Here is a 26,874-nt window from a genome sequence, read left to right as displayed (position 1 = left end):
AACTGATCCAACTCTATTTTTTTGTGCAGATCCACCGTGTAGATCTTCCTCTTAAGTGCAGGCATGGGTTCCTATCCATGCTGTCTTAATTTCAGATTGGCAGCCACCGTATTCCAACATGGTTCTGCAACACCCCCCCCCAAAAATTATATACTTGCATCAGGGTCCACCTTTGTTCTGCTCCAAGCCAAACTTCCTGCTGCTTCTGAAGAAGCTGACCCTTTTCTGCTAGAAGTTTGATCCGTGAGCTGTCTTCTGCTGCTGAATGTGCATCCTTGCCAGGCTGAGATGCAGCAGGATAGCTGAACTGTTGAGCTTGGACTACATTTGATATTGAGAGAAAAGACATATGTGGCTTTGTAGTTTGAAACCCTATGCTCCATCTTCAACAGACCTCGTGTGCTTTGTGTGTTGGGATCACCTGCTCCCGTCCTATTTCTTCTTGTTTTCTATGCACTTCAGAACAACCTTAGCTTACATATCTGGAGATCAAAGCCAATAATAATTATTTTTAAAAAGGGAAATGATGAGGGGCTTGTTAGCCATATTCAGTTCCAGTATCTGGGGCTAGTGAAATGTCCTTTAAGCCAATGGCATCACCAAGGATCTAAGATGTCTCTGCCCAGAGAGTCAGTAGAGTCCATACTAGCATCTTTTTTCCTGGCTTCCCTCTCCTGGAATCCTTAAGATTATTCCTGGCAAAACACAAAGGAATATAAGAAGAACCACAGCAGTGGTTTTTGGCCAGAGGTGTTTGGGATATTTCCCCTTATTTTCCTTTTCTTTAGGCCCCCTGCTCAGCTCTAAAACTCCAAGTCCAACGATTCAGAACACTGAATTTGTTTCCATTTCTTCTGAATGGAACCAGAAGAAAAGAGAAGGGCATTTTGCCTAAGGCCATTATACAGTAGTCTCTCTGTCTATAGTTCTGAATGTCATAATGAATGTTTTCTTAGCGCTGCCACCACTCAGCTTCTCCTGTTCCTCTTTCAGCTTGTCGTTATTTTTCCTTCTTAGAGGATCCTTTAACTTGGCCTGCTAATGTTGTCTTGTTAGCAAGTATGAATAGATAAATGGATTTTTAAGAGCGCATCTAGCTTTATTCTTCTATTCTTTATTCTTTTTTAGCTTTCATAAGCAGGCAGTCTATATCATCTCAACTAGAGGAACTAAAATAGGAAAATCTCAAAGAAGTCTATCACATACACAGGATTTCAGGAGGATGAATTTGAATGACCTCAGATGAGAGGTGGCCAGCATGTTATGGCTCAAAATTCAAAAAGGCCTTCACTGCTACCCTACCAAGAGCTAGTCTGTGGCTCATTTTTTGACTGCTGATTCCTTTACTGTTCAGAGGCAGAAGCTATCCATCATCTTCATTGTCAATTCTAAGGCTTCTTTGCTGGACTTGTTATTATTTGGTCTTCTTTATATTTAATCATAGTCCCATTTTTCATTGCTCCCTGATTTTCATTACTAGAGCTTCCAGATCATGTGTATTTTCAGCTATCAAAATAATGTGATCAGCATAGCACAGGTTATGTTTCTTCCTCCAGTTTTAAAACCATGCTCATGTTCTTCCAACGAATCCTCTCTCAATATTTATTTATTGAATTTTTTACACCACCCAGCTCCCAGCAGCTATGCATATAGGTGAATAAGGATGGAGTATACAACTTTGTTTCACTCCTTTGCCAGTCTGGAACGATCGGTTTTATCATGTTCCACCCAGATTGTGATTTCCTGTCTTGTATATAGGTTTTGCATGAGAACAATGAGATGTTCTGAGATTCCCACTTCCTATTGTTTGATAACATTTCTTTTATTGATATGAAAATTAGCTCTCACAGTTTATTTGCCAGAAGTTTGTTTGCATAAGATAATATTGAAGGGGTTTTTTTTACTTAAAATCATAATACTGTCAGGGAAGAAATTTTGTTCTTTTAGCTACAAAAAATGCTCATTCAAACCATCAAGGAAAGTGCAATTAATCAGGAAGAATGGACTTTTTTTTAGTGAACTTGCTTTCCAGGCTCAGTCAGATAACCAACCTGGTTTTATAGAGCATCTGTATGCTAGGTAATGTCTTATTTCAGACATTAATTTTTCTTGAAAATGGACATATACAAAGGAATGTTAATTTTGTTTTAGGTCTACTTGGCAGGAAGCCTATGTATATGTTTCTTTTAATTCATCTTGGTATTTCTGTTGGAAACACATGACATGCAATACTGTGTTGCGAGCCAGAGGTCACATGGGAATACACACACACACACACACACACACACACATACACATACATATACATATACATAACAGAGCTTTGAGATCCATCAGCCTACTGTTCAGAATGGGCTGGATTTTTCTCTCTGTCATACTTTTCAAGTGAACAAAAAATCATCTTGCTTCTTTTCAATGAGCATAATTAAATCTGGCCTAATTTGAAATAAAGCCATTCCAATCCCTTTCTTTTTATCCTGCTTCAAGCACTGGGATCTGTTTTGCAGATCAGAGATAGTAAGTCAAGCTAATTTAATTTCTGAATGCAGAAAAAAGTGATTACCTGCTAAATGAGCTGTTGCTTGGTCCTTCAGGGGAAACAAAGAGACCACTATCTGGATATTTTTCTATGAACAACAAATAGCTACTATGGGAGTGTAATTTAGATTTCTTTAAAAAAGTAGTGCAGGCATAAGGATTTGGATGAATGTTGTTGCAAGTGTTAGATGCCAGGAAGAGAATTTACTTCCTGTGAGACTTGATTGTGGTTGTGGAAATTCTTCATATGTCCATAAGCCATTTGAGTCATTTAACATAGCTGCTTCATTGCTGTACGGTCCTTATTCATCCTCAGAAAAATCCAAGGAGGTTGATTGTGATCCCTTGTAAGAAAAGGAAAATACAGGATGAAAAATGATTACAGGTTCATATATGCCGATAAAGCCAAAGTTCCTGGTATGTAGCGGTTCCTTTTTTCACAGGAGTGAGTAAGTAGGAAGGAATAGTTTATAGCTCAACACAAATGTTCCAAACACATCCCAATGGTGATTGTGAGTTTTACATTTTCTTTTCCTCCTTTGTAAAAATTTCTGGGTATCTGACTCATGACCTACTTTCTAAATTGGTGTCTCAGTAGGTTTTCTGTTGATTTCATTCATTTTTTCTCACCAGTGTCACAAGCCTGCCAAGGGAGCTAAATGTTTCCCAAGATAGCCCAGACATGTAAAATGTCTTGGTTGTCAAGGAAACCAAAAGCACAGCATTCAAGAAGGAGAAACAATCTCCACCTGTGTAAATTTATTACCAAACAAGAGGAATACAATACCACCTTATTTGCATCCTATTTTCAGAGCCACCCTGAGGGAATTACTCATTCCCAGCAGATGAAAAGGTTTAGCACATCTGATAAGTAATTTTAGGCAATTCTAGTAAAACAGACACCGAAGCTTAATTTCTTTTCTGGATTTGGGGTTGACTTCTTCCTTCCTTCTACAGTTTGAAAATGTGAAAAATCTCTGCTCTGATGATTTGCTGAAGCTCCACAACCTGTGACATTGGCCTAGCCTAACAGCAGATGGCAATGAGTGCTGTGGGTGCCAAGGGCTCTAGTCCTCCCCCCCCCCCCCCCCCGCAGCACCTGATTCCTCTCTCCTCCAAGTCTTTTGTCCCCTTCCAGCAATTCAGCCCAAGGAAACAGTAGGATGCATAAAGTTTTTGTGTTGAAAATGGCCCCACGGAAAAGGGAGGCTACATATGGAGAGATAAACGCATGTAGGCATCCTCTTGAAAGACTGCTGTCAATATTTGGGTTTGGAGACAAGGACTAAGAGAGTTCTCTGCCCTTCGGGATGGAATCTGATGTCTTTTTAAACACAGTTGCATAACTCCATTTCTACTCATCCATCGACTTCCCAACCTACAGTCTCCCCCATTTTAATAAATAATTTATTAAATTGATATGCCACCCAACTTCCAGCAACTCTGGGTGGTTTTCATAGTTCACTTGGATTCCACATTTATTTTGGCTTCCTAGTCACTTTGTCTCCCATTAGTGGCTATGCTGAAAGTCATTTATATTCAAGGGGAGATAGCATTTTTCTTACTGGATTAGCCTTTCTTTCTCAGACTCCCGGTCAATAGCCATTCCACCTTCATCCTAGATCATGTAATATAGCACTACTCTTCCTTCTAATGGTGTTCTTTCTCTCCTCCAAGCCCCCAGTTCCCCAGGCTCTGTCAAATTCAGTGAACTCACAACAACTTCTGTGAATGTGTCTTGGGAGCCCCCAGTCTTCCCCAATGGAATCTTGGAAGGCTACCGGCTCATCTATGAACCCTGCATGCCTGTGGATGGTAAGGAACTTACAGGGAGGGGGTATGCATGTCTGGGTGTGCACGACTTAGTAAATCAAGTACAACAACTAATGCTAAGGAAACACACCTTAGATAGCACACCTTGCTATTTCATGAGAACATTCTAAATTATGACTATTAAAAAAAAGTTATATTGCCCATAACCAGGACCTTTTGAACTACAAATTGTATTTCTCAATCTGTATAAGCCATCAGTAGATACTCAGAAGTAAAGGAAAAGAGTCCTAATAGTCATAATTTAGTCAGTTATGAAAAAGTAAAGGCATTCTTAAGACAACCTGAACCCTGGTGACTATATTGATATGGAATCCATGTAACAGAGGAGACAGGAAAGAGTCCTGTGAATCAACATAGTTCAACAACTTAGATGTAAAATTGTGGTTCTAACACCACCTTCAGTGTGTGTCCCTATAGACTAGAACCACTGTAAAACAGTGCTACCAAGGCCCAGTCCTGCCAGGTGGCCCAGTAGAATATCATGGACAATATCATGATACTGAAAGTTGCCAGGAGATCCAGGAGAACTATCAGGGTTGCATTCCCCCCTTTTAGTTTCTGGTGTAGCTTGTCTACCACAGTGACCACAGTACTGTATTGCAAGTAAAAGCCTAATTGAAATGGTCCAGATAATCAGTTTTATCCAGATGTGTCTGGAGTTGTGGTGCTATCACCTTCCCAATCTCTTTATCTAGGAATGAAAATTTAGACATTTAATTAAAAAGATCTTCCAGATTCAGGGATAGCTTTTTCAATAGAATTGCCTTCTTAAAACAACTAGGAACACATCCCTCCCTCAAGGAGGGATTAACCACCTCTTATTTGATCAGTCTTGATTCAATCAAGCCAAGAAGTATTGATTAAATCAGCCAAGAAGTGTAAGCAACAAGCAGATACCTCTGTGGTCTTTACTTCTCTGCTCAACCATGCCTGCAAAGAATAATAAAAATTGCTCACTACAAGCCTCTAACTTATCCAGCTCCCTTCCCCCATCATCCTGATGGAGGAGATACCTCACAGTGCAGAAAACTGTTGCTGCCTTGCTCTTTGCATATGCAATGGAGGCAGAGAAATAAGCCCAGATCACTATATCCAATGCTACAAAGCACAGTCACAAATGGCCCTTATCTCTGTGTTCAAACCAAGGTGTTCCAAGCATTCATTTGTATTTCAGCTTCATTGCTCTCAACCAGCTGGTGAACAAAAATGTAACTTAAGCTCTGCTGGAAGGAAGAGGGTGCTTAGGACAGTGTCAACTTCCCAGGCTGTGTCTGTGCCCCACAGATCAGTCAGGGCTTCAACACTGTTGCTGGTGCATATGGGAAAGTCCTTAAGTGCACTCAGGAACTAGCCAGATCCATCAGGCACCTAGATCAGATCATTATACTAGTCCTCCAACCCTGCAGAGGTTTATAGCAGCCACTGCTATAAATCTGACCAAAACGTGATCTGACTATAACAACAGAGTTCCAGCCAGCTTCTCCATTTTGAGATGACCATCTTCAGGCAAACAGAATACCAAATCCAGTATATGGCCTGTTGTATGCATGGGACCAGATACCAGATGGGACAGGTCCATGGTCATCATAGTGGACATGAAATCCTGAGCTATTCTTGATTGGGTGGCCTCAGTGTAGACATTACATACCCTCAGAACAACAGGTATACTATAGCCCATTGCCAAATCAGAAATCACCCTGTCTAGCTCTGAAAATTCAGTATTGTGCAGTGAGGTGGATGATACACTAGCAGTATCCTTAAATGGAGATGTAGCAGCAGAAATACACAACTGGCAAACTTTTGACTGGAGTTTCTGGTAAGTAAGATGGAATTCCCATAAATGGTGATTACATCAACTCCATGCCCTCTAGCCTTAAACTGCTACATCATAGAATACCCCATCAGTGATAGCTGGGAGATACAGTATTAACTTCCACCATTCTTTTCTCAGCCAGATCTCTCTAATACATGTCAAAGTGTTTTCACTCAGGATTAAATCCTGAATAATAGTTATTTTGCCAGCAACTGGCTTGGCTTTTAAAACCAGGATCTTAAGGTGACGGGTTCGTCTTTGTGTCACCATGATTTCCTTGATCAGACTGCAGTCTGAAAGGAAGGAAAACCAGCCACTGCTTTTCCTGGAATGGCCAGGTAGCAGCCTCATCCCCTATCACCCTGTGCCAGTTGTTACTAATTTGCTCCCAGACCATGCTTTATTCCCTACTCTACCCCATCTCCCTGACCCATCTCATAATATTCACCTTTCTGCCCTCCAGGGGTCAGCAAAATTGTGACAGTGGACGTGAAGGGAAATAGTCCTCTGTGGTTGAAAGTCAAGGACCTATCAGAAGGTGTCACCTACCGATTCCGAATTCGAGCCAAAACCTTCATCTATGGGCCAGAAGTAGAAGCCAACATCACCACGGGGCCCGGGGAAGGTACATCAAGGAAACTGAGAGAGGAAATTCCTTTCTCCATCATTCTGTACCTACTCTTACAGATCTTAACAATAAGAATTTAAACTAGGGCCATGCCCAGAAATACTGCTTCTATAATTCCCTCAGTTTTGATAGGGGTCTGCCTAGTCCGAGATGCTTGAATGGTACTGCATTCTGTTTCAGGTCTGAAACTTCACCTTGTCTTCCAAGCCTGTTGATTATCATGGCAGAATTATATTTCTCCTTTCTTCATTTTTGGGCAGAATGGAGTAAAATGTGCAGAATACCTTCTTTGTAGGTAGCTGCTTTGGACACACGGTACCTAAAATTCTTTAAAACAGGAATATTTTTCTCAATATATCTTGGGTGATTCATGCCTCACACAGGAGATTTACACTACTCCTAAATCAATCAAAACTCAGAGTTTGTCTGAAAAGCAGGTGTTCTTGCTGAATCGTTTTGTACAATCATAATAAAATAGAAAGGAAAGAGATACTGCAAAAACAAATATAATAGCTAATTATGCACAGCAGTCATTCTTTTGAAGTGTCCCCTGAATCTAATTTTCTGGTGTTATTTCTATTCCTTGAGCTAGCAAGGATCATTTAAGAAGTTGCCCATAGTCTCACGTGGCTCATGTGGGTTCTTAAACGTATAAGAAAAAATAAATCACAGCAGAAGATAATCTGATAATATTAACCTCTAATGACAGAGCTCTTAGTGTATGTGTGATATAAGAAGATGCTTTGTAGTCATTGAGACATGAAAGGAGTCTCAATTGTGCTTACTCAGTTTTTCCTTCATATGTTCCAGAGTTGAGTCCAACATTGTAAACAAGCCCTTTTAAGCTCAGTAAATTGGGATACCCAATATTTGGAAAACTCTTTCTCTGGCAGCCACTTCAATTTTGCCCACGGAATGTTTTCCTAGCTGATAAATGCCTATAAGTAGCAGGTATACTGTTTAATAACCAGATTGCTAGCATTCACATTAAACCAAAACTTCTGGATTATGAACTGCCGAATCAGCTTGATCTAAGCTGTTGAGAAATGCTTCAGAAATTGCTTTTAAATGCAACAGGTATGCGGATAGGAAGAAATGAATGAAAATGAATAAAAAATAGGTTACTTCGTAAAGTCGTGGTTAGCAGTTTGTAGCCCTTGGCCCCACAGCTTCATTTTTGTAATATTTGCAGCCGACCAGGATTGTAGCCAAAATTCAGCAGCAAAATAGCAATTTTGCTGACACTTTTTCTTCATTTACTATTCAGTGCTTAAATATTTTAGTTATATATTTTAGATTTATATCCTGCCTTTCATTCAAGAGCTCAAATTAAATATTCACTTCCTCCTCCCATTCCACCGTCACCACCCCACGCACGCACACACACACACACACACACACATACACACAATAACCCTATGAGGTAGGTTGGGCTGAGAAAGCATAATGGCCTACAGCCACCCAGTGAAACTGCAGGCTGAGGGTAGACTATAGCTAATTAGTGCATTAATTTGTGTAATGAATTAGGCAACACCCAAACATTCTTACAAACAGGTCACAAATTTCAGCCCAATAGTCCATTGATGTCACCCTTTCCTATTCCCTCTCAGCCTGGGGAAGATGTTTAAAAAGTTCTTGAAAAAGGAAATCTAGCCCTTGAAGGAAAAAAAAAGTTGCCTGTTTCTCCCCCAAACAATTTTCTTACACTCTTATTTTGGCCTATTTGACTCTAACTAAAGACTAGAAGAAACTTGGATTAGGACTGAATTGTCCAAGTTGGAGTCTGCTTGGAAGACTATACAATTAAGGCCATTGGAGATAGATAATGTAGAGAAGGAAGTGCAAGGTGCACCATCAGCCCCAGAAGAATACTGTTTCAATACTAACGGAGCATTCTCTGCCATCCTCAAAGGCATGATTCTCATAGAGGTCACCTGAAGTGGTTGTACAGGCTCATAGCACAATTTCTCTACTGATATGGCTTTTTGTTTGGAATGCAGGTGCTCCAGGTCCCCCCGGCGAGCCCTTCATCTCCAGATATGGTTCAGCCATCACAATCCACTGGTCAAGCGGTGACCCAGGGAAAGGGCCCATCACCAGATATGTTATTGAAGCACGTCCTTCAGGTACCAATATTGGGTTCAGTTCACCTTCCTTTGATTGCTTCATCCATGGCTCTGGGCTCCTTTGATCATCTGAACTGCCATGAACTTTCTTAGCTTGAGCCCCATTTCCACCAGAAGATCTCTAAATGAGCAGTTTCCTTGGGTGTGTTCTTCTGCTACCTCTGGATCAGAAGTGATTGAATATTCCAGTTAATAGCCACAGAAGAGATGGGATAGAATTATTTTTTCCTTATGGAAAAAGTAGGCAAACATGGTAAATTAAGCAGAGGTCAGTTTCTTCCATGAATAACATCATACAGTCACAGAAACGTTTAATATTCATTACAGCAAATTTAGTAGTTCTTTTATAGCATGCTTATTCTAGCTACATGCATTTTGGAAATTACTCTTCTGGTTGTTGATGTCAGTACAGTTGTGAGCTGAAGGTAACTTGAAACTTAATATCCAGACTCTGGGGACTTCCCTCCGAATACGTGATTCAGATCTCCCCCATAAGTTGGAATGACAAAGTAAAGCCCACTTTTCTCCATTGAAGCATCTTGCCTCCTTCCAGCCAAAAAACTCCTTGAGTGGATTAACTTGTGGGGAGTCTTCCTCTCCAACGGTGTACAGTAGCTCTGAGTATATTCAGCTTGCTTCCTTCTCCCTTTTTTAAGAGGATAATTCTGGAAAATGAAATGTGCAGCTAAAGGGGATGATTGATGAACCCAAAGGCTGGGTACATACAAGGGCATAAATCACCCAACTGCTTTGACATGGACTTTGGCTTCCTTTTTAACGATGCTGCTGTGAATAACTGTCTTTCACAGACCTCAAAAAGAGCAGATGTCATAGCATCGAGGTGGTTAATTGTCGTTAAGGCTTGAGTGCTTAACATGGAATACGTGAAAGACTGACAGTACTTATCCTGGTGCATAAAGCTAACAACACCTGTATTGGACTATTTATGTGCAGATGTGCATGTTACTAATACCGTACACAGCCAAAGGGACCAAAACTGAACATAGATTCAGCCAAATTAGCATATAGATATCATTATAGAAATATTTTTTTAAAAAATCATGTTAGCATCATGTATGAAATGAGTCATCACTGGAATTGGAAGCTTTATCTTCTGATCTTTGCACCCAGTATATCCCTGTCTATATATTTCCAGCTTCATATTTTTCCTTTCTGATTCCATTCTCACTCTCATTCATTCCTTGTGAATCTCTTTCTCTGCCTCTCTACATTGTACTTTCTCTTTTTCTACAAACCTGTCTTTACAGTTCTTTTTTTTTCAATGAAATCAATATCGATTCTTTTCCCCCTCCCCACAGAAGTCAAATTACATCTGAGCATTTCTTTGTGTTCATCATATTTCCCTTTCCATCCCACTGTCTTTATCACTCCATCAAGTTTTAGACTGGAAGCTCCTCGGAGTGGAACCTATTTAAATTTGTATGCCACTCAGGATGTTTCAGAAGAAATAAAGATCATATTGCATCCTCTTCATGTAATATCCAAGCAGGATTTTGAAATCTTGCCAGTATAACATAAAGAACTATCACAATGTAAGAAAGACCAAGTAATCATTCAATCCAATATTTCCCGCAGACACCAAGTGCCACTCATGTTCCTTTATATGTTTTAACCAATTTTATTTTATTTATTTATTTTATTTAAATGATTTGTATGGCTCTAGTGCTTTTGGTTGGCTATCCTGCAAATGATAGCCAACAAAAAATAAAGTGACGAACATGGGAGGAAATAAAGGCAGGAGTTTAAGAAGACCATGGGAAAAAACAAGGATCGCTAGGAGAAAAGTATGTTAATCGGAAGGAATCCCTGTCTGGGATTCTAAAGATTGGAGCAGAATTTCCTCTTCCTTTCCCATCTCTCTGGCATTCATTCCAAGGGTAAATGGAAGCCCCAGAAATTACATTTTAATGTTGGTCCTTTTTAATCACCTGCAGCAGTCAACCTAACTACTAGAGATATAATGCAGTCCCCCAATATAAAATGCAGAATGTAAATGCCATGATGCTTCAGCAGACAGCTGGACAGTGCAGATAACTCATATAAAACATGTTTTCTGCTGCCATATAGGTCAAATATACAGGCCTGTGCTAAAACAAAATCATTGGCACGTACTCTTTGTGACTCTTCTTTTATGCTTAAACTAATCAGTGAAAATTCTAAAATGTTCCAGTGAGTTCATAAGGTAAATCTTCCATCTAAGACAGCTTTGCTTATCTTCTGTAAATTATGCAGCTTGAGGAGACAACTTAATCTATATTCTGAACTGGCTTCAGCAGCAGATATGTGCAACTAATTAAAACTAAATCTTCGTTCCCAGCTATGAACCTGCTATATACAGTGACATTTTCATAACCGTTGTGGGACTCTGCTCAGCTGGTCTTTGGAATTGGCATTCCTTTTAATTTTTTTTAATACCTGTGTACATCCATTTTGCATGCAAGGATATTCTGGATGAATTGTATATAAAATATCAAGTGCTTAAAAAAATTAAAGATCCATGCTGTACATATACTAATGCTGCAATTAATTGTGTAAACAAATTGGTTGCATGTTTCTGTCATTATTTTTAGAATTGGAATCCTAAAGTTATTTTCCAGGACACAGGACACCATTCTCCTATGTTTGATGTGTATTTGTATATGCTTGTACTTTTGCATCTCCTATTGTAACTTTATTGATTTCTTTCTCTTCCAGATGAGGGGCTTTGGGACATTCTTATAAAGGACATTCCCAAAGAAGTGACTTCTTACACTTTCAGCATGGATATTCTGAAGCAGGGTGTCAGCTATGACTTTCGAGTCATTGCTGTCAATGACTATGGCTACGGGACACCCAGCAGTCCATCCCCTTCAGTGTCAGGTATCAAGCATAGAAGTCTAGTTTCTGTCATGTCATGGTGCTTTGAACTAACCTCTAAGTAAAAGCTATAGGAGTCAATGTGCATGGGGCATAAACAGCCTTGTAGGAAAGAGGTTACTTGATTGCTCTATACAACTTGCTGTTCTGCAGCTCAAAAAGCCAATCCCTTCTATGAAGAATGGTGGTTCCTGGTGGTCATTGCTTTGGTGGGACTCATCTTCATCCTCCTCCTAGTCTTTGTCCTTATCATTCGTGGGCAGAGTAAGAAGTATGCCAAGAAATCTGATTCAGGTGAGTGCCAGCATCCTCCCAAGCCTTCATTTGCCATAAGTAGGTACTTTTCCATTGAGGGCACTGCAGATCAAATTTTCATTCATCCATTCAGCTTGTGTGCCAACAAATTGGTACAAACTCACAGCAGCTTACAAGCAACTGGCAAAACATCCAAACCGGTTAAAATGTCCAGAGTAAATATAAAGACAACCAGTAACTAATTAAAGTTACAACAATACAAGGATAAACTATAATAAGAGTGATAATGAAAAATAAGTATAGGTAGTCCTCACTTAATGACCATTTGTTTAATGATGGTCTGGAGTTACAATGGCCTTGGGAAAAGTGCTTTAAGACACCTGCAGTCACATGATCTCGATTTGCGACCTTTTTTTTATTACAGTCATTAAGCGAATCACATGTCGTTAAGCAAATCATGTGGTCATTAAGTGAATTCCAGCAAAAAACATCCATTGGGGAATCTGGATTCACTTAACAACCATGTGATTTGCTTAATGACCATGTGATTTGCTTTACAGCCATCGTAAAAAAGGTCATAAAATCAGCTCTGATTTGCTTAATAACCAAATCGCTTAGTGACCTAAATTCCAATCCTTATTGTGGTCAGATAGTGAAGACTACCTGTAAATCATCACAAAACCAAATAAAATAATATCAACAATTAAATCAATGTAATAATTAAAAGTGAAATAAATTAAAAGTGGTGATGATAAATTATTCCACCAAATTTTCTTTGGAAAAGTACCATTTTCAGTAGCTAGTAAAACACGAGTAGGGGTGGGCAAATCTTAGTTTTAAGGGGATGATATTTCATAAGGCTGGAGCAGCAGTTGAGAAGTAGGACCTCCTGGTCTCCATTCCCTTTATTTCACAAAAGTGTGGTATGACCAAAAGTTTATCCTAGGAAATACATACTGTCTGGGATGATTTGAATAGGAGAAAGCAGTCTAGTGGGTATCCTAGGTACCAAGCCATATAGAATTTTACAGGTCAAAGCACTTTGAATTGCACTCAAAAACCCATTGGCAACTAATTTAAAACCCAAAGCAGTGGTGTAATCTGCTTTTGCATCAGTTGCAGTTTGTGTGTTGTCTTCAAAGGCAAGATTCAAGATTTTGGTGTCAGAAAAATGCTATGCAAAATGGTCTCAGTGACCAGATAGGAGATCTCCCTGTTCACCCATCCCTAACAGGGAGTTAGCAATCCTAAACAAAGCCATTGGCTGATAGTCCATGAACACAGTAAAGGAGAATCACAGATGCTTCATTTCCATTATCACTACTGTATAGGCCCAATTTGTGCTTGTAACCATGCTTGTCCGACTTACTTTTCTTCTTTCTCCACCAATAATCCAGACATTGCTTCTGCCATTTAATCTCATGGACTTCCTCAATAAACTGAGGGATCAACTGGAATCAACTTGCTAAGGGAGGCTGCTTGGAGGCAATTGTGTTGGAAGCCCAGTGACTAACCAGGCAATCATCAGAGCTGCCTGCAAATTGCTGAGAAAATCTCTCAAGTCCCTGCCTCAAGATCTTTGAGGCACACCATCCTAATTGGTCTATTTCCCTGCAAAGGTCCTGGGTAGCAGTCAATCCACTTGGCCCAGGAAATGATCTGAACATGGCAAAGGACTAGATGTTATGCCCTCCATACCCAAATCATCATCCAAGTTATCCAAGGCAAAATCAAGGTCCAACGTGTGATCACATCTGTATATCTTGGGCCAAATTTACCTGGGACAAGCCCACAGTCACCATGGAAACTGTGAAATCCCAGGCTCTCCCAATCACAGCCCCCATGGCATGGAGTTCCCAAAACCAATAACCATAGGGACTCCAACAGCCAAGGTATGGACTGTACCATTTTCTACTCACAGATCTCTTCCCTGAGTAATGTCTTGTTGATTCCTGGGAAGTTAGTTTTGCTTTTCTTCATTCATTGCCATGGCCAACACAACCTTCAATACTGATTTTTGTTACACAGTAGGGCTGGTTTTCTCAGCGGTGAAAATGTGTTCATTCAACATTATAGGAATTGGCATTCAACTCACCTGGCGCCATCAAATTTGGAAAGGTTGCAAAAGAAAATAACTAGGATTCTTACCTAGTTACCATACTACCCATTCTCAGTTAGCTGAATTCCTGAACCACTTAGCAGTGGGCATTATTTTCTGTTGTAAAGATAAGTCACATATAAAAAGTTCGCTTTAGGTGTCCTACATGCTTTGGAACTTACCTTAAGAAATCCTCAAGCAGCTCCAAACATAGCCAATGCAGTTTTCATGCACTTGTCAGTTTTTCTCCTCTCCCCTTGTACAAACTTTCCTAAAGGAGAAACTATTCTGTATGAATCCACCATTTCTCTCCTGTCTTACATGAATTCGTCTTGTACCACAGAGCATCATCTATGCTGGCTGGCTCTAGTGCTCCATAGTCTTGGCCTTTGTTCTCTGAGAGCCTTGGAGCAGAAGTTACCATGGACTGACTCTAAAACAGTCATGGAAAGCTTTTATTGCTGGGAAGTGATCCTTCTCCAAATGCCCATAATGAGAAGGTGAATGCTAGGAATCCCAGGAGGGATCAGCATCCATATTTCAGGTTTGGGAATATTGGGAGACATAATTAATGGTTAGTGCTTGATTAGGAAGTTTATGCTGGTTTTCTAAAAAAAATGCTTCACAGTACTTGAAGTAAATCATTAATTCAATTTAGCAAATTCTTATTTCATGCTAATTCCTATATTATTCCCATGTAGGATCAAGAAGAGGTAGATGATAAGAAATAATATATGAATGATATTAAATTACAGTGCAAAATATCCTGGACATAAAGCGTGTATGAACAATATAGGAGATTAAAATCAGGAAGTGGTGCCTTACATTGTGTTTACAGGAATATTTATCTCATTATGCCTTTGTTGCTCAGCATAAAGCATCAAAAGGCAATACCTAGCAGTTTACAATGGGAAGCCAGGTTTTGGTTTTCTTTGATGACTCACAATTATAAAGTCAGAAAGTTTAGAACAAACTACTGAAATTTGTTCTTTGGGAGAGAAAGAAGTTTGGCAGCAGTCTCTGTGCACTAAAAAAATCCCAAAATACTAACAGCTTTCATTCTTGTTTCCCCCTCCCCCTGCCCTTTTCAGGGAGCAACTCCAAGTCAAATGCACTTGGCCATGGTGAAATGGTCAGCCTGGATGAGAGCAGCTTTCCTGCTCTAGAACTGAACAATCGACGCATGTCAGTAAAAAATTCCTTTTGCAGGAAGAATGGAATATATACAAGGTACCAGAGGCTTCCTGAGAAGGAAGAGTGGGGAGGGCAAACCAAGTCTGGGAGTGGCACCTTGCTCTCCCATTCATAACAGGCTTCCTTTCTGAATGAAATCTCAGAGCTTCTGTGTCTCTCCCAAGATCCCCACCACGGCCCAGCCCAGGTTCGCTACACTACTCAGATGAAGATGTTACCAAGTACAATGACCTCATTCCAGCTGAGAGCAGCAGCCTTAATGAGAAGCCTTCAGAAGTCTCTGATTCACAAGTAAGCCATCCTAGAGGGCTGGAAGTGGAGAAGTTTTCAGTTGCGATACTACAGAGAGTATTAGGGATGTCACAAACTCTGTTTGAAAGGGAACTGAATACAACCACTCCCAAATGGACCTACTGGGATCTCAAGGGGTATAAAAGCACCCCCAAAATAAATTTTTGCCATAGGTGATCAAAAACCCTTCCTGAAATGTGACAAAATGATGTAATCAGATGATCATATTGTCCACAGCAAGTATTTCACTTCACTAACTTCCCTGAGCTTGTCCCAACTGAAGGATTCTACTAAGTTTATTGCTAGAATAAGCACGGTTATCTGTGACCAGAAAATAGGTTGTCAATAAGTTGGGTTGTTCAAACAGAGAAATCTGGTACTTATCCCACTAGAAAAAGTGAGTTCCGCAAGCTTTTCCGCAAAGTAACTGTGGTGGTTGTTCTTATTGTTCTGAGTCCAATTTCCCAAAAAGCTAATAACTGAGTTGATGTAATTTTGAGACTAGATTCTACTCAGCATTCTTTCTCTCTATCCTAAGACCTGCTTAGATATTAGATTTCCCTATCTCAAGATTTCACAGCCCTCATACAGATTTACTCTAAGGGTTGGTTATGCTAAAGTGTAAACAGATGTCCGTTTATTTTGTATGGTTTTCACCATAGCATATGCCAAAGAGCTGGGAGTCAGAAAAGGCTGTTCAATAGATTGATGAGGCCCAAAGTAAGTCAGACATGAAATTTAGACATGAAGTTTATATTAAGGAGTGGAAAGCTGTTAAATAGGTGCTTATTTCCAATTGCCCAATATATTCTCTTGATTCTCTTATCAAAGCCATAGCTGAGAGTGCTATTGTTAAGTACATCTCTCTTTAAAAATCACAAGCTCAATTCTGTATACAGGATGCTAATCACAGAGAGAAGTCACCCATGTCCCCAATCCTGGGTGAGTGGGTTATTGGACACCAACCTGCCTGTTTCAATTCTGAGTATGAATTTTATATTTTAATCAAATATACTGCCTTCCCTCTTAAGAGTCCAGACTGATCTTTAAAACAATAAAAGTGTGGCATAATTGTAGCAAGCATGTAGTACTAAAAAACTAAAACATAGAAATATCTTATCCTAGAACTAAAATGTTCCTTAAATTGCTAATGTATGTTCCTATACATCCTTCTGGGGAATGGGATGCCGATCAGAGGAGGCAGCTGGGTACCAGTAAGGGAGGAGGACAGGGACATCTGTCTCAGAAAGTCAGGATTAGGACCAAGGCAACCTTACAGCCAGGCCTTTTTTTCCCTTGCACTGTTGCCAATGGCGACAGGCATAGCAGTTCAGAGGCTAACAGGAGTTGGCAGCCCTGCCAAGCTGTAGCAAAACGGTTCCTTTGTTTTGTGTGTGTGTGTAAGAACAGAGTCTTTGCCAAATGGCCTGGCCCCCAACAGGCCCTCACCACCCCCAAGGGCAATTCACAGAGAGAAGGATTGCTGTGACAGCCAAGTACCCATACCACAAGGACATCTAGGTGTCAATCTCTCCAGGACTGGTGCCCAGCAGAAAGATCCTGAACAACCACACATATTTTTCCTGGGTACTGCAAGCAGAATTCCATGGAGCTATCAGGTCAGCACTGGAATGTTCAGAGGACCTCCGTGTTTTGTAAACACATCATGTCCCCAGCTTACCCCAGATTAACAAAAGAGGTCATTAGTGTCTGAGCCATAGTGTAGTTAGAAAAAACTAGCCCAGGCCGACAGACTGTCCTTCCAGCAAGATTCCAGAGTTGCTGATTAAAATAAGGCCTTTCTACTTGGAAAGTAATCCATTAATCCTGTACTAATGTACAGAGACAAAGATTCTAGTGATCATTCTGGCAAATTTTTACATACTAGTGAATTTAATTTAGACAATTACTGTTGATGCTACAGAAACACTTATCTTCCAAAGACAGAAATGAGTGTCAAACTTACTATGTAAATAGAAAAAAGTGTTGTGCACATCAAGGCTGCACTCTTGAAATAAGCTTACTTAAATTCAAATCTTACTGAGCTCTGTAACATTTTCTTTTAGGGCATGTGGTGATACAGATTTGAAGAGGAAAGGGTGATTTGGAGTCATGCCTGTTGCACTTGTCCCTTCTTAAATTAATTACTAATCTTTGGGAGTGGCATGTGAGCCCAGGAAAAGATGAGGCTTCTTTGAGGAGTTGCTAGTATCGGGGCCTTGCATGCTCTCAATCACCTTTCAAATCCAGATCCCTGCACTGCACAGTTCTATTTCTATTCTTTAGAGAAACACAGGTTTGACTTCAACAGACTTCCCATGATGCCAGAAAGCATCTGTGGAAGAACCTGAAGACACCACTACTGGGGTGTTTCAAAGTGCTACAGGATTTCCTGTGGATAACCTATGTTGTGGAAGGCATAGTTGTACTGATTTAGCAGAAATTGTCCTTGCAGTATACACACCATATATGCGTAACTGATGCTGCCCCAAGGTAATCTGTGAAGGGTAGCACAGTAAAAGTGGGGTGAAGCATGTGTCATTGTTGTTAAAGGAGTGGAGAGAGGATCACAAAGCCCGAGATTGAGAGCTGTAAACTTTCATGACAAGTCCCCTATAATGGACTTCTGGGGAAGCAATGGCAGACTGAAGATAGCTCTGTGAGAGCAGAGCTGACAGCTGCGGCAGAAAGAGGAGCCGGTGGATGGATCAGCTCCTTGGAACTCTCACCCACAAGTTTGCTCCATACAGAGGTTTGCCCAACAAAGAGGCCACAAAATAATGATCTCTGGTGGGTTTGTAAGCTCTGGGAGCCAGGGGAAAATCATCCTGCCTAAGCCACAGTTCAACACCTTCAAATGGACACTGGGTTCACCCACTTCCCCTCTTAACTACCTTAGGAAATTGCTTGTTATTGACTTTTTGGGTGTATGAACCTTCAGAAGGGCAAGTTTCATTACACCAGGAGAGCTACATTCTACCCTGGATGAAAGAAGTTTCATGCAAGTTTAAGGATTAAAAAGATAAATTTTAATTTTTGGAAAACAGCAAAAGAGAGACTAGACTGTCAATTCTGGAAAGTTAAAGGGCCAGACAGACTTGAAAGAATATTTCCTGTGGGTTGTTTAAAATTTTCTAAAAGTATATATGGAGATTTTGAAATTAACTGTAAGAAATCCTCCCATGGGAAAGTTTTGCTCATTGGAAAATAAACATATGATAAGAGGGGACTTTGAAGGCTGACTAGAGGAAACAGAGACAACTAAGGATTACAATTAAAGGAGAAGAAACCTATTAATACAATGGAGCAATATTATTTGACTATTGAAGAAATTAAGGCTGTCTGGGAACAATATACTCAGAAATTACTTTCAAGATTATCTGCCATTATAAAAATGGATCTAACAGAGGCTACAGAAGAGGAATAGATTCTACTGGACAAAATAGAGACTGAGGCTGATTTGAATGTGGATTTGAAAATGGATTTTTAAAAAATGCCAGACTACAAGAATGATATGGGAAAAAATGATGTGGATTTGAAAACAGATTTAAAAATGATAGATTATAAGAGTGATATGGAAAAAGATCCCACAGTGGATTTACAAATGAAACTGGCTGATGTTTTAATAACTAAAGCGGACATACAAATAATAAATCAGAAGAGTGACTTGGATAGCCTTCTTATCTAGGATTTACAAAAGGGACGTGTTAAACTGCTGAAGCTGTTCCTGAGAAGAGACAAACAGAAAATGATAAGAAATCAACTTGTGGGATATTATTTGATGGGATTAAAGACCAAGCTTTTTAAAAGTAAATGGAAGACTATAAAGTGAATTTATTTGATCAGGGTTAAAATGTATATATTGTGGTTTCTGGTAGCTATTAATGGATTTTTTTCTTGACCAGGACTGAATGAAAAGGCTTTAAAGATTTGTTTATAAATGAGGAGAGATTTGTTTTGCTTTATTCCTCAGAGGAAGTGATAAATTGGAATACAAAATGGATTTATTTGATTAAGGTTAAAATATATATGTTATTATTTCTGATAGCTCTTAATGGACTTTTGCTGAATAGGACTGAATGATGAATTTTTACCATTTGTTTACTGATAAGAGATGAGATATGGGAAGAAGGGGTCTTTTTTTATTGTTACTGAAATACTAGAGAGCGCATTAAGTTACTGAAGTCGTTTATATTTGTCTGGAGGGAGGGGGAGTATTTTTTTATATTTCTCCTTTTCTTTTCTTTTTTCTTTTTCCTTTTCTTTTTTCTGTTCCCTTTACACTTTTCTTTTTCTTTTCTTCACTTTTTATATTACTCTAGTGTGTATTAGTCTTTTATCTTTGTATTTGTAAACTTTAATAAAATTATTATGACAAGCCTCCTAAAATTAGGGTGCCAGACAGTCCTGTGTTTGAAGGCATCCTCTATTTAGGAGTAATGCAGCTTAAAATACAGAACTATAAATATAGTTAACAGATTAAGCAGGTACACAAGTCATCTGGCCACAGTCTTATAAAGGAATAGTATTGCACCTCTTTTTAAATGATAATTTTAAGTATAGATGCAGCATTAGAATAATTATCATGTGTACTTCCTCTTTCTTTTAATAATACATAAATGGCCATCAACATATGAAGCAACATGGCTGGAAACTGTACAACATGTTCTGTGAAATGTCATAACTACTTTCTTTTTATAAGAATATATAAAACTCACAGGCACACACACACACAATAGATGGACTAGAGGCACTAAGATTCCATGCTAGATTGCTAGATTGGCTTCATGACTCATTTTTTATCTGAAAATGCCAGTTATAATCAAAGGCTCATTTATGATGTCGAAGTTCTTTTTGTATTACTTCATCCTCCTGGACCTTGCTGCTTAGCTTTGCGTATCTCTGAAGTAAGGGACCCGCACATTTCCCCATCTCTCTGTTTTAGATCACGGCTGATCATCTTGCTTTCACATTTCTCAATCACCTGGGTGTCAAGATCCTCTTGTCTCCCACTTCCTTCTCCCTGACGAAATTAGTACCGTTGAGAAACTGTTGAAGTGCTAAACAAGCTGAAACCTGCAATTTGATCCGTTCCCTGGCTGGGCGGAGGATTCTCATGAATGATCTCTATTGTGCTTCTGCAAACCAAGAAGCTGAATTCAATTAGCCAGAGCAGAGGCACAGTTGAAAGAAGGGAAGTGAGCCAAGTTTGCCCTGCCCTGCCCAATTCTTTTTTTTTTTCCTTCCCTCTATAACTTTCTTAAAAATGCAGATGTTCTCAGAGAATAAATACTCGGTTACCAGCAGATGACCATTAGTACTAGAAAGTGTGCTAATTTTGAACAGCCCAGCTCTCCAAATTATGGCTTTAACAGCCAAATTATTTCAGAGTGCTCTGGAATGTTCAGGGTGAAGAGCCGGAGTGCTGTAGGACAAAGGTGCTGGACTGGGAGTGGGGAGAGCCAGACTCTACTCCCCCTCAGCCACGGAAGCTTACTAGGGGCCTTTGGGCCAGTCACTTTCGATCTAACCTGCCTCACAGGGCTGTTGTTCTTGAAAGGAAAAATGGAGTGCTATGTAACCTCCTGAAAGAAAGGCAGGATATAAACCTAACAACAAATAAATAAATTTCCTATTAGCTGTCCATGAATATGCAAACATGGATGTGGAGGATAAAGCGTATATGAAGTGGAAAACTCATTGCAAATTATAATTCTTCGTTCTTATGACTTGACTCATTTTAACATCTAGAGTGTAGAGGTAGACTGTAAAAGCTGTCATAATCTTATCTTTTGAACAATAGTACTTTTGTTCGCTCTAATAAGGAAATAAGGTGGTAAATCTTCCTTGGAAAACCTCCTTCTGCTTTACCTACACTTTTTTCACTCTTCTTCTATTCTCACTGTTTACATTGTTCATAATCATATACTATGTAACATGGATGACATTCCCCACATTTCTGGGAGAAAACGTGCAGCAGTTTCCTCTGAGTACTACAATTAAAAGACAGAATCAGTAGTTACGGCACAGAGTACTAACTACTATACGATCATGGTGACCAAATCAATAGGTGTATAAAGACTGTCAGATGATTACAAATTGTTAGCAATGTTGAAATGTTAGCATTTCAAATTTCCAAAACTTAAATATAAATGTCTTTCTGAAATTTTGAAGAAAGCATTCTTCTTAGGAAAAAAGTCAGCCTTTAATATTCTTAAACAATCACATTATCAAAATAGTTCTTTAAAAAACCTAGCCTTCATTACACAAGCCCATTTAATTCACTACCACCAATAGTAATTAATCTCCATTAACTGATAAAATAGCTTACAGTACAGTTTTATACATGTCTCCTTCAAGTAATCCCTGCAGAATTCAATGGGTTTGTAATAGCTTTGACACAAGATTTCTTCTTTGCAAATTGCCCTGCCTCAAGCACCAAATTTTGTGGGAAGTCCAGATTACATTATTTTTCATTTTTAATCTTTTTTTTTATTATTCCACACTGTTTGCTTTAGAGGAAAGAAATGCACGGCTGCATTAATGGCTTTGATTTGCAGTTCGAGGAACCCTCTCTCTAGAAGAGAGGAACAATGTGGCCTCTAAAAATCTTGAGTGTGGTCCCCAGATAACTCTAAAACCTGTTCCCAAATTGTAAATTTAATTATGACAGAAGGTGAAAATTGTAACATAAATGACCAGAACCATATTTATACTTAATTTTAATTTTAAATAAAACTTAAAACAACTAAGGTTATTTCTTTATATGCTACAGCACATATGAATCTATTTCTTATAGCATCATAACATCATAGGAGGGACCACAAGGATCACCTAGTCTAGCCCCTTGCAGTATGCAGGAAATATTGTGTGCATGTGTATATTTTTCCAAATAAGTGTATCACAACTTAATATTTTTCCATATAGATAACCCATTATTTTCAATATCATTCAAGAATTCAGAGTTTTTCCATTGGTTTCAACAACTTCCTAAATAATCTTCAGAACAACCTTACTTCTGATTCACACAGGGAAGACTGAATTATGCAAGAGGGGGAAAGTGGGTAGAGCTAGAATTTTTAAAACAGGGAGTAAATATTTATTTAATTAAATATGTTGATAAATAAAAAGCAGTGGCCAGCCAGATGCCTATAAGAGATCCTGAAGAAAAGCAGAAATCCCTTAACAGACACGATACCATACTCCATATGTATAGTTGAGTGTTATTGTTGTTTTTTAATTGGAAATAAACTGTTCCTTCCAAACTAACCAACAGTCCATCTACCTGTCTAAATAAAGATACTTTTAAAAATAGTTTAATAGTTCATATTTTATACAAAACACCCCAGGATGGCTAATAATCAAAGAATGCAAGTACAGCTAAAGTAATACAAAGCTATCAAAAGCCAGACAAAGAGTTACATTAATGTAATGCAATGTAATGGAGAGATAGAGATACAGAGATGATAGATAGATAGTTGGTACATTTTAGTCTAGAAAAAAAATTCCGTAGATAGCATAATAGTATGGGAAAGTTTTCTCTCTGTGGTTACTCCCAACTCCTCAGCTTGCTTTCTTAGGTATCTAGAGAAATTTCACATCATTTAGCTGGGTTCACAGGCTGATTGATGCTTGAGAAAGTGTTTTGTATTGCCTATCTCCTTTAACAGCCTTTTGAGAATTCATTTGATATCATATCAAGTGGGAATTCATTCTGCCTGAAGGCCAGAGGCAGGCCCTGTCTCACCACCTTATTTTCCTTAGTAGTAGCTACCCAGAAGCTAATTCGCTTCTATATCCTGTAACCGTTGTTTTTCCATCTCCCTCCACAGGGAAGCGACAGTGAGTACGAAGTGGATCAGAACCATCAGAAAGCCCATTCTTTTGTCAACCATTACATCAGCGACCCAACTTACTACAACTCATGGAGGCGCCAACAGAAGGGCATCTCCCGGGCTCAGGCATACAGTTTTACAGAAAGTGACTCTGGTGATCCTGACCATTGCCCAATGTCCAACAGCACCAGTACCCAGCAAGGCAGCCTCTTCCGACCCAAACCCAGTAGGACTCCAACCCCACAAACTCCAGTCAATCCACCTAGTCAGCAGAGCACTCTTTACCGACCACCCAGTAGCCTTGCCCCAGGGTCCAGAGCCCCTATTGCTGGCTTTTCTTCCTTTGTTTGACGTTTCTAAAGGAAAGAAGAAAAAAGAAAAAAAAAGGGTAACAACAAAAAAGGATGGATTTCATAATAATAATAATGAACTTTTTGGTCCAGGAGTATTATTTTTCAGAAGTAATGAGATCATGTTGGAGACAATCAGGCATAACCGAGTTTGGAATCACTGATGGCTCCTGCTTCTAGTATTGCACAGTGCTCTTCAAAGGAATTCATCTGTCTGCAGATGAACATCTGGAGCAAAACAGGAGATAAGCTTGTTTTCAGACCTATTGTTGAAAGAAGAGTGGAAGGCAACAGGGTAAAATTGGGAGCCTCAAAGCTAAGAGAACATTTGGTATTGTAGTCACCTCCCTGCAGATCAATTTTCTAGAAAGAGAAAAAAAAAAAGTGAGTTGATGTTTCTCCGAATAGTTTATTGGGGTTTGATTTGTTTGTTTGTTTGTTTTGTTCTCCAACCAAAGCTTTCCTCGGAGGGGAACGGGTTAGGGCTCTGCGAGCTGTAAATAGGAGCCAGTTGAATCGCTACAGTCAGTGCTCTATATGCTAGATGCAAGGGTGAGGCTTAAAGGACTTGTCAGTATGAATATGCTCCTGATGGCTGGCAACTGGCCGATAAGAAATGGAGACTCCCAAGACTCACCACTGCCATGCCATGGCAGCTGTTGCAGGGAGCTGGAACAACTGTGAAAGGCTTCTCAGACTGATGCTACCTTGAATGAACTAGAAGGGGTTATGTGGGAGGAACAGCACCTACACTCAGACCACCTCCTTCCATTCGCAGCCAGAAGATTTGTAGAACTTAGCTGAGCTCAAAGGTGCTCTAGACTCTGTATCGTTTCTTTCTGTGCATTTTGTATGACGACAGGAGGGGGCATCTGAGAACAGCTGGAGGAATTTGCAGCATTCAGAGGAACTGTGATATTGTCACTGGGCAATCAGTGCTATTTGTACCTCCTCCATAGAAAGTGGTCTTCCTCTTATATTGTGGGAGAAGTAAGCATCTGCCTCCAACCGAGCCTCAAGACAAGATCTACCCCACATGGTTGGATGGTCCGCACCCTCATTTCTTCTCATATCTTTTTCCCCCCATTCACTTCACTGGGCAGGGAGGAAAGAAGGAAAGGGAGAAACCCTGGTCTAAATCAAATGCAATTTGAGGGAGCAAAATACAGGCAGGGGCTGACCAGGGACAAGATACAGATGTGCTAAAATCAATCCTGCACAGCCTCCTTCATACTGACTTCAGAGTGAATCACTTCAGGGAGTTGTCCTTTAGCTTCATTGCAGTGTTTGCCCCTCTGGTATCAAAAGTAGCCTGCTTTTCAGGTCCACGGAAGTGGAAAGTTTCTTCCCATATTCGTCTAAGGGATTTTTTTAAAAATAATTATTCACAAATATTAGGATGAGGAGAGGGAGTGGAACTGAATGAGGGGTGACATACATTGAAAGTTACAGATCTCCCTTTTTTCACTTTTTTTTAAAAAAATATATTTTAGTCCAAGGGTGTGAAGGAGGCAGATAAAAGTTATTTTTGTTTCTTAGTGTCTAATAGAGTATACACACACGCGTGCGCAGACACACACACAGAGTGCCTATTGAGCCCCAAGATCTGCAGTGGCCATATTTTTTTTTCTAATAGAGTTATGGGCCAGAGCAAGAAGTCCAGGAATAACTGGGGGAAGAGGGGAAGAGAAACGATGACCGTTCCACTCGAGTTGGGTTACCTTGTTTCCTGGGATATAGCTGTCTCCATTATATTCCCTCCACCTCACCCCATGCCTTTATTTGCACATTGTTTTCCAAGCCTGGTTTACAAAGAATTGAACCTGGCACATCGGGTCCTTTTAATAAAGAATCAAACTGCAATTTGAATGGCTTTATTTTTATTTCGCCTCTTGAACTAATCATCTCGTAACAAGCAGTTTAGTCATAAAATGTAATATTTTTTACAGGAAGGGTCATAAGCATTTGCCTATTGAAGGAGCAAAGTAGTTGAATCATGGAAAAGGATCTTCAGGCTGTCATTGGATGCTCGGAAACTCAGTGACCTGATTTAATCCGAAAGAAGATAACTTTTTCGTGAGATGGGCAGTATCTAAATTTGAAATATAAATAAATAAATAAACAAGCTCACAAGCCAAATGTGTACCACTGAAGATATTAAAACAGGCAGAGCAACTATTTCATTAGTTTACAACAATGTTTTTCAAACTTGGCAACTTTAAGATGTGTGGACTTCAGCTCCCAGAATTCACCAGGCAGCCAGTTTACACCTTTCTGTTCATGGTGGCAGAGAGGTAGAGTTTCTGTATCTAGAGCTTGTCCAGAATTTTGAAGTCAAGATTTGGTAGCCTTATTCATAGCTCCTCACTTTCATGTTTCCTTTGAAAAAGCCATCAGGGTGGCTTCAGCTTATCTTCTGTTCTTGCACAGCATTTTTCAGAGGTGCGGTTGTTCTTTTAGATAAAAACAAATATTTTTAAGTTCCCTTGTTTTGAATAGAATAATACTAATACAGTTTGATTCTAATATAAACCAAGATAGTTGTAGCTACGTATGTGATGCAGTAACTAGAGGAGCTTCAGAAGGGAACTGCATGAAGATGTCCACTGTAATCTACATTGTTTTTAATGTCCTTTCCTATGCAAAAAGCACAATCTCAAATCCGCTGTTTTCCAGCAATCAAATATTTGCATTGCTAAGGTTCTCCAATTTAAAAAAAGAAGACATCTACGAACTACATGTTAGTCAATCATAAGGAACTTTAGTACCATCCATTCATACATAAGGTGTGATTTGTTCTGATCAGAGGTCACTTCCCAGAAATGTTCAATTTAAGCTTTATTAGCACACACATCACAGAAAGACTTAGCTAGCATTTAGATGACACCAGTAGGAAACCACAGGCCTGTAGGCTAGGCTGCAAATGAACATCCCGGAAGAAGACAATGGCAAATGACTTTCATATTGTTGCTGACCAGGAGCTGAGCTCTGCTTGAGGATGACTTTGTTTTTACCCCACATATACAGATTTGAATG

At 39.5% G+C, this 26,874-nt stretch overlaps 1 protein-coding gene across 7 annotated transcripts in view; it reads left to right on the top strand.

Moving 5' to 3' along the window:
• Positions 1 to 25,701, top strand: part of SDK2 (sidekick cell adhesion molecule 2) — a 365,800-nt gene extending 340,099 nt beyond the window's left edge. For all 7 annotated transcript variants that reach the window (XM_088138347.1, XM_088138346.1, XM_088138350.1 and 4 more), the window contains 8 exons: positions 4,216 to 4,353; positions 6,648 to 6,809; positions 8,813 to 8,938; positions 11,654 to 11,818; positions 11,969 to 12,109; positions 15,260 to 15,398; positions 15,527 to 15,653; positions 23,486 to 25,701. In XM_088138347.1, the coding sequence (XP_087994473.1) occupies positions 4,216 to 4,353; positions 6,648 to 6,809; positions 8,813 to 8,938; positions 11,654 to 11,818; positions 11,969 to 12,109; positions 15,260 to 15,398; positions 15,527 to 15,653; positions 23,486 to 23,839 (1,352 nt within the window). In that variant the 3' untranslated portion in view covers positions 23,840 to 25,701. The remainder of the gene's footprint in view (positions 1 to 4,215; positions 4,354 to 6,647; positions 6,810 to 8,812; positions 8,939 to 11,653; positions 11,819 to 11,968; positions 12,110 to 15,259; positions 15,399 to 15,526; positions 15,654 to 23,485) is intronic.
• The last annotated feature ends 1,173 nt before the right edge of the window (positions 25,702 to 26,874 follow it).

Source organism: Python bivittatus, unplaced genomic scaffold (assembly GCF_059951505.1).
Source record: "Python bivittatus isolate LINGU-HERP-01145 unplaced genomic scaffold, Pbiv_v1 ctg000220_np1212, whole genome shotgun sequence".
In the NCBI taxonomy this organism is placed as follows: domain Eukaryota; kingdom Metazoa; phylum Chordata; class Lepidosauria; order Squamata; family Pythonidae; genus Python; species Python bivittatus.
Note: the sequence above shows the minus strand (reverse complement) of the source record. Positions and strands in the feature narration are given on the sequence as shown.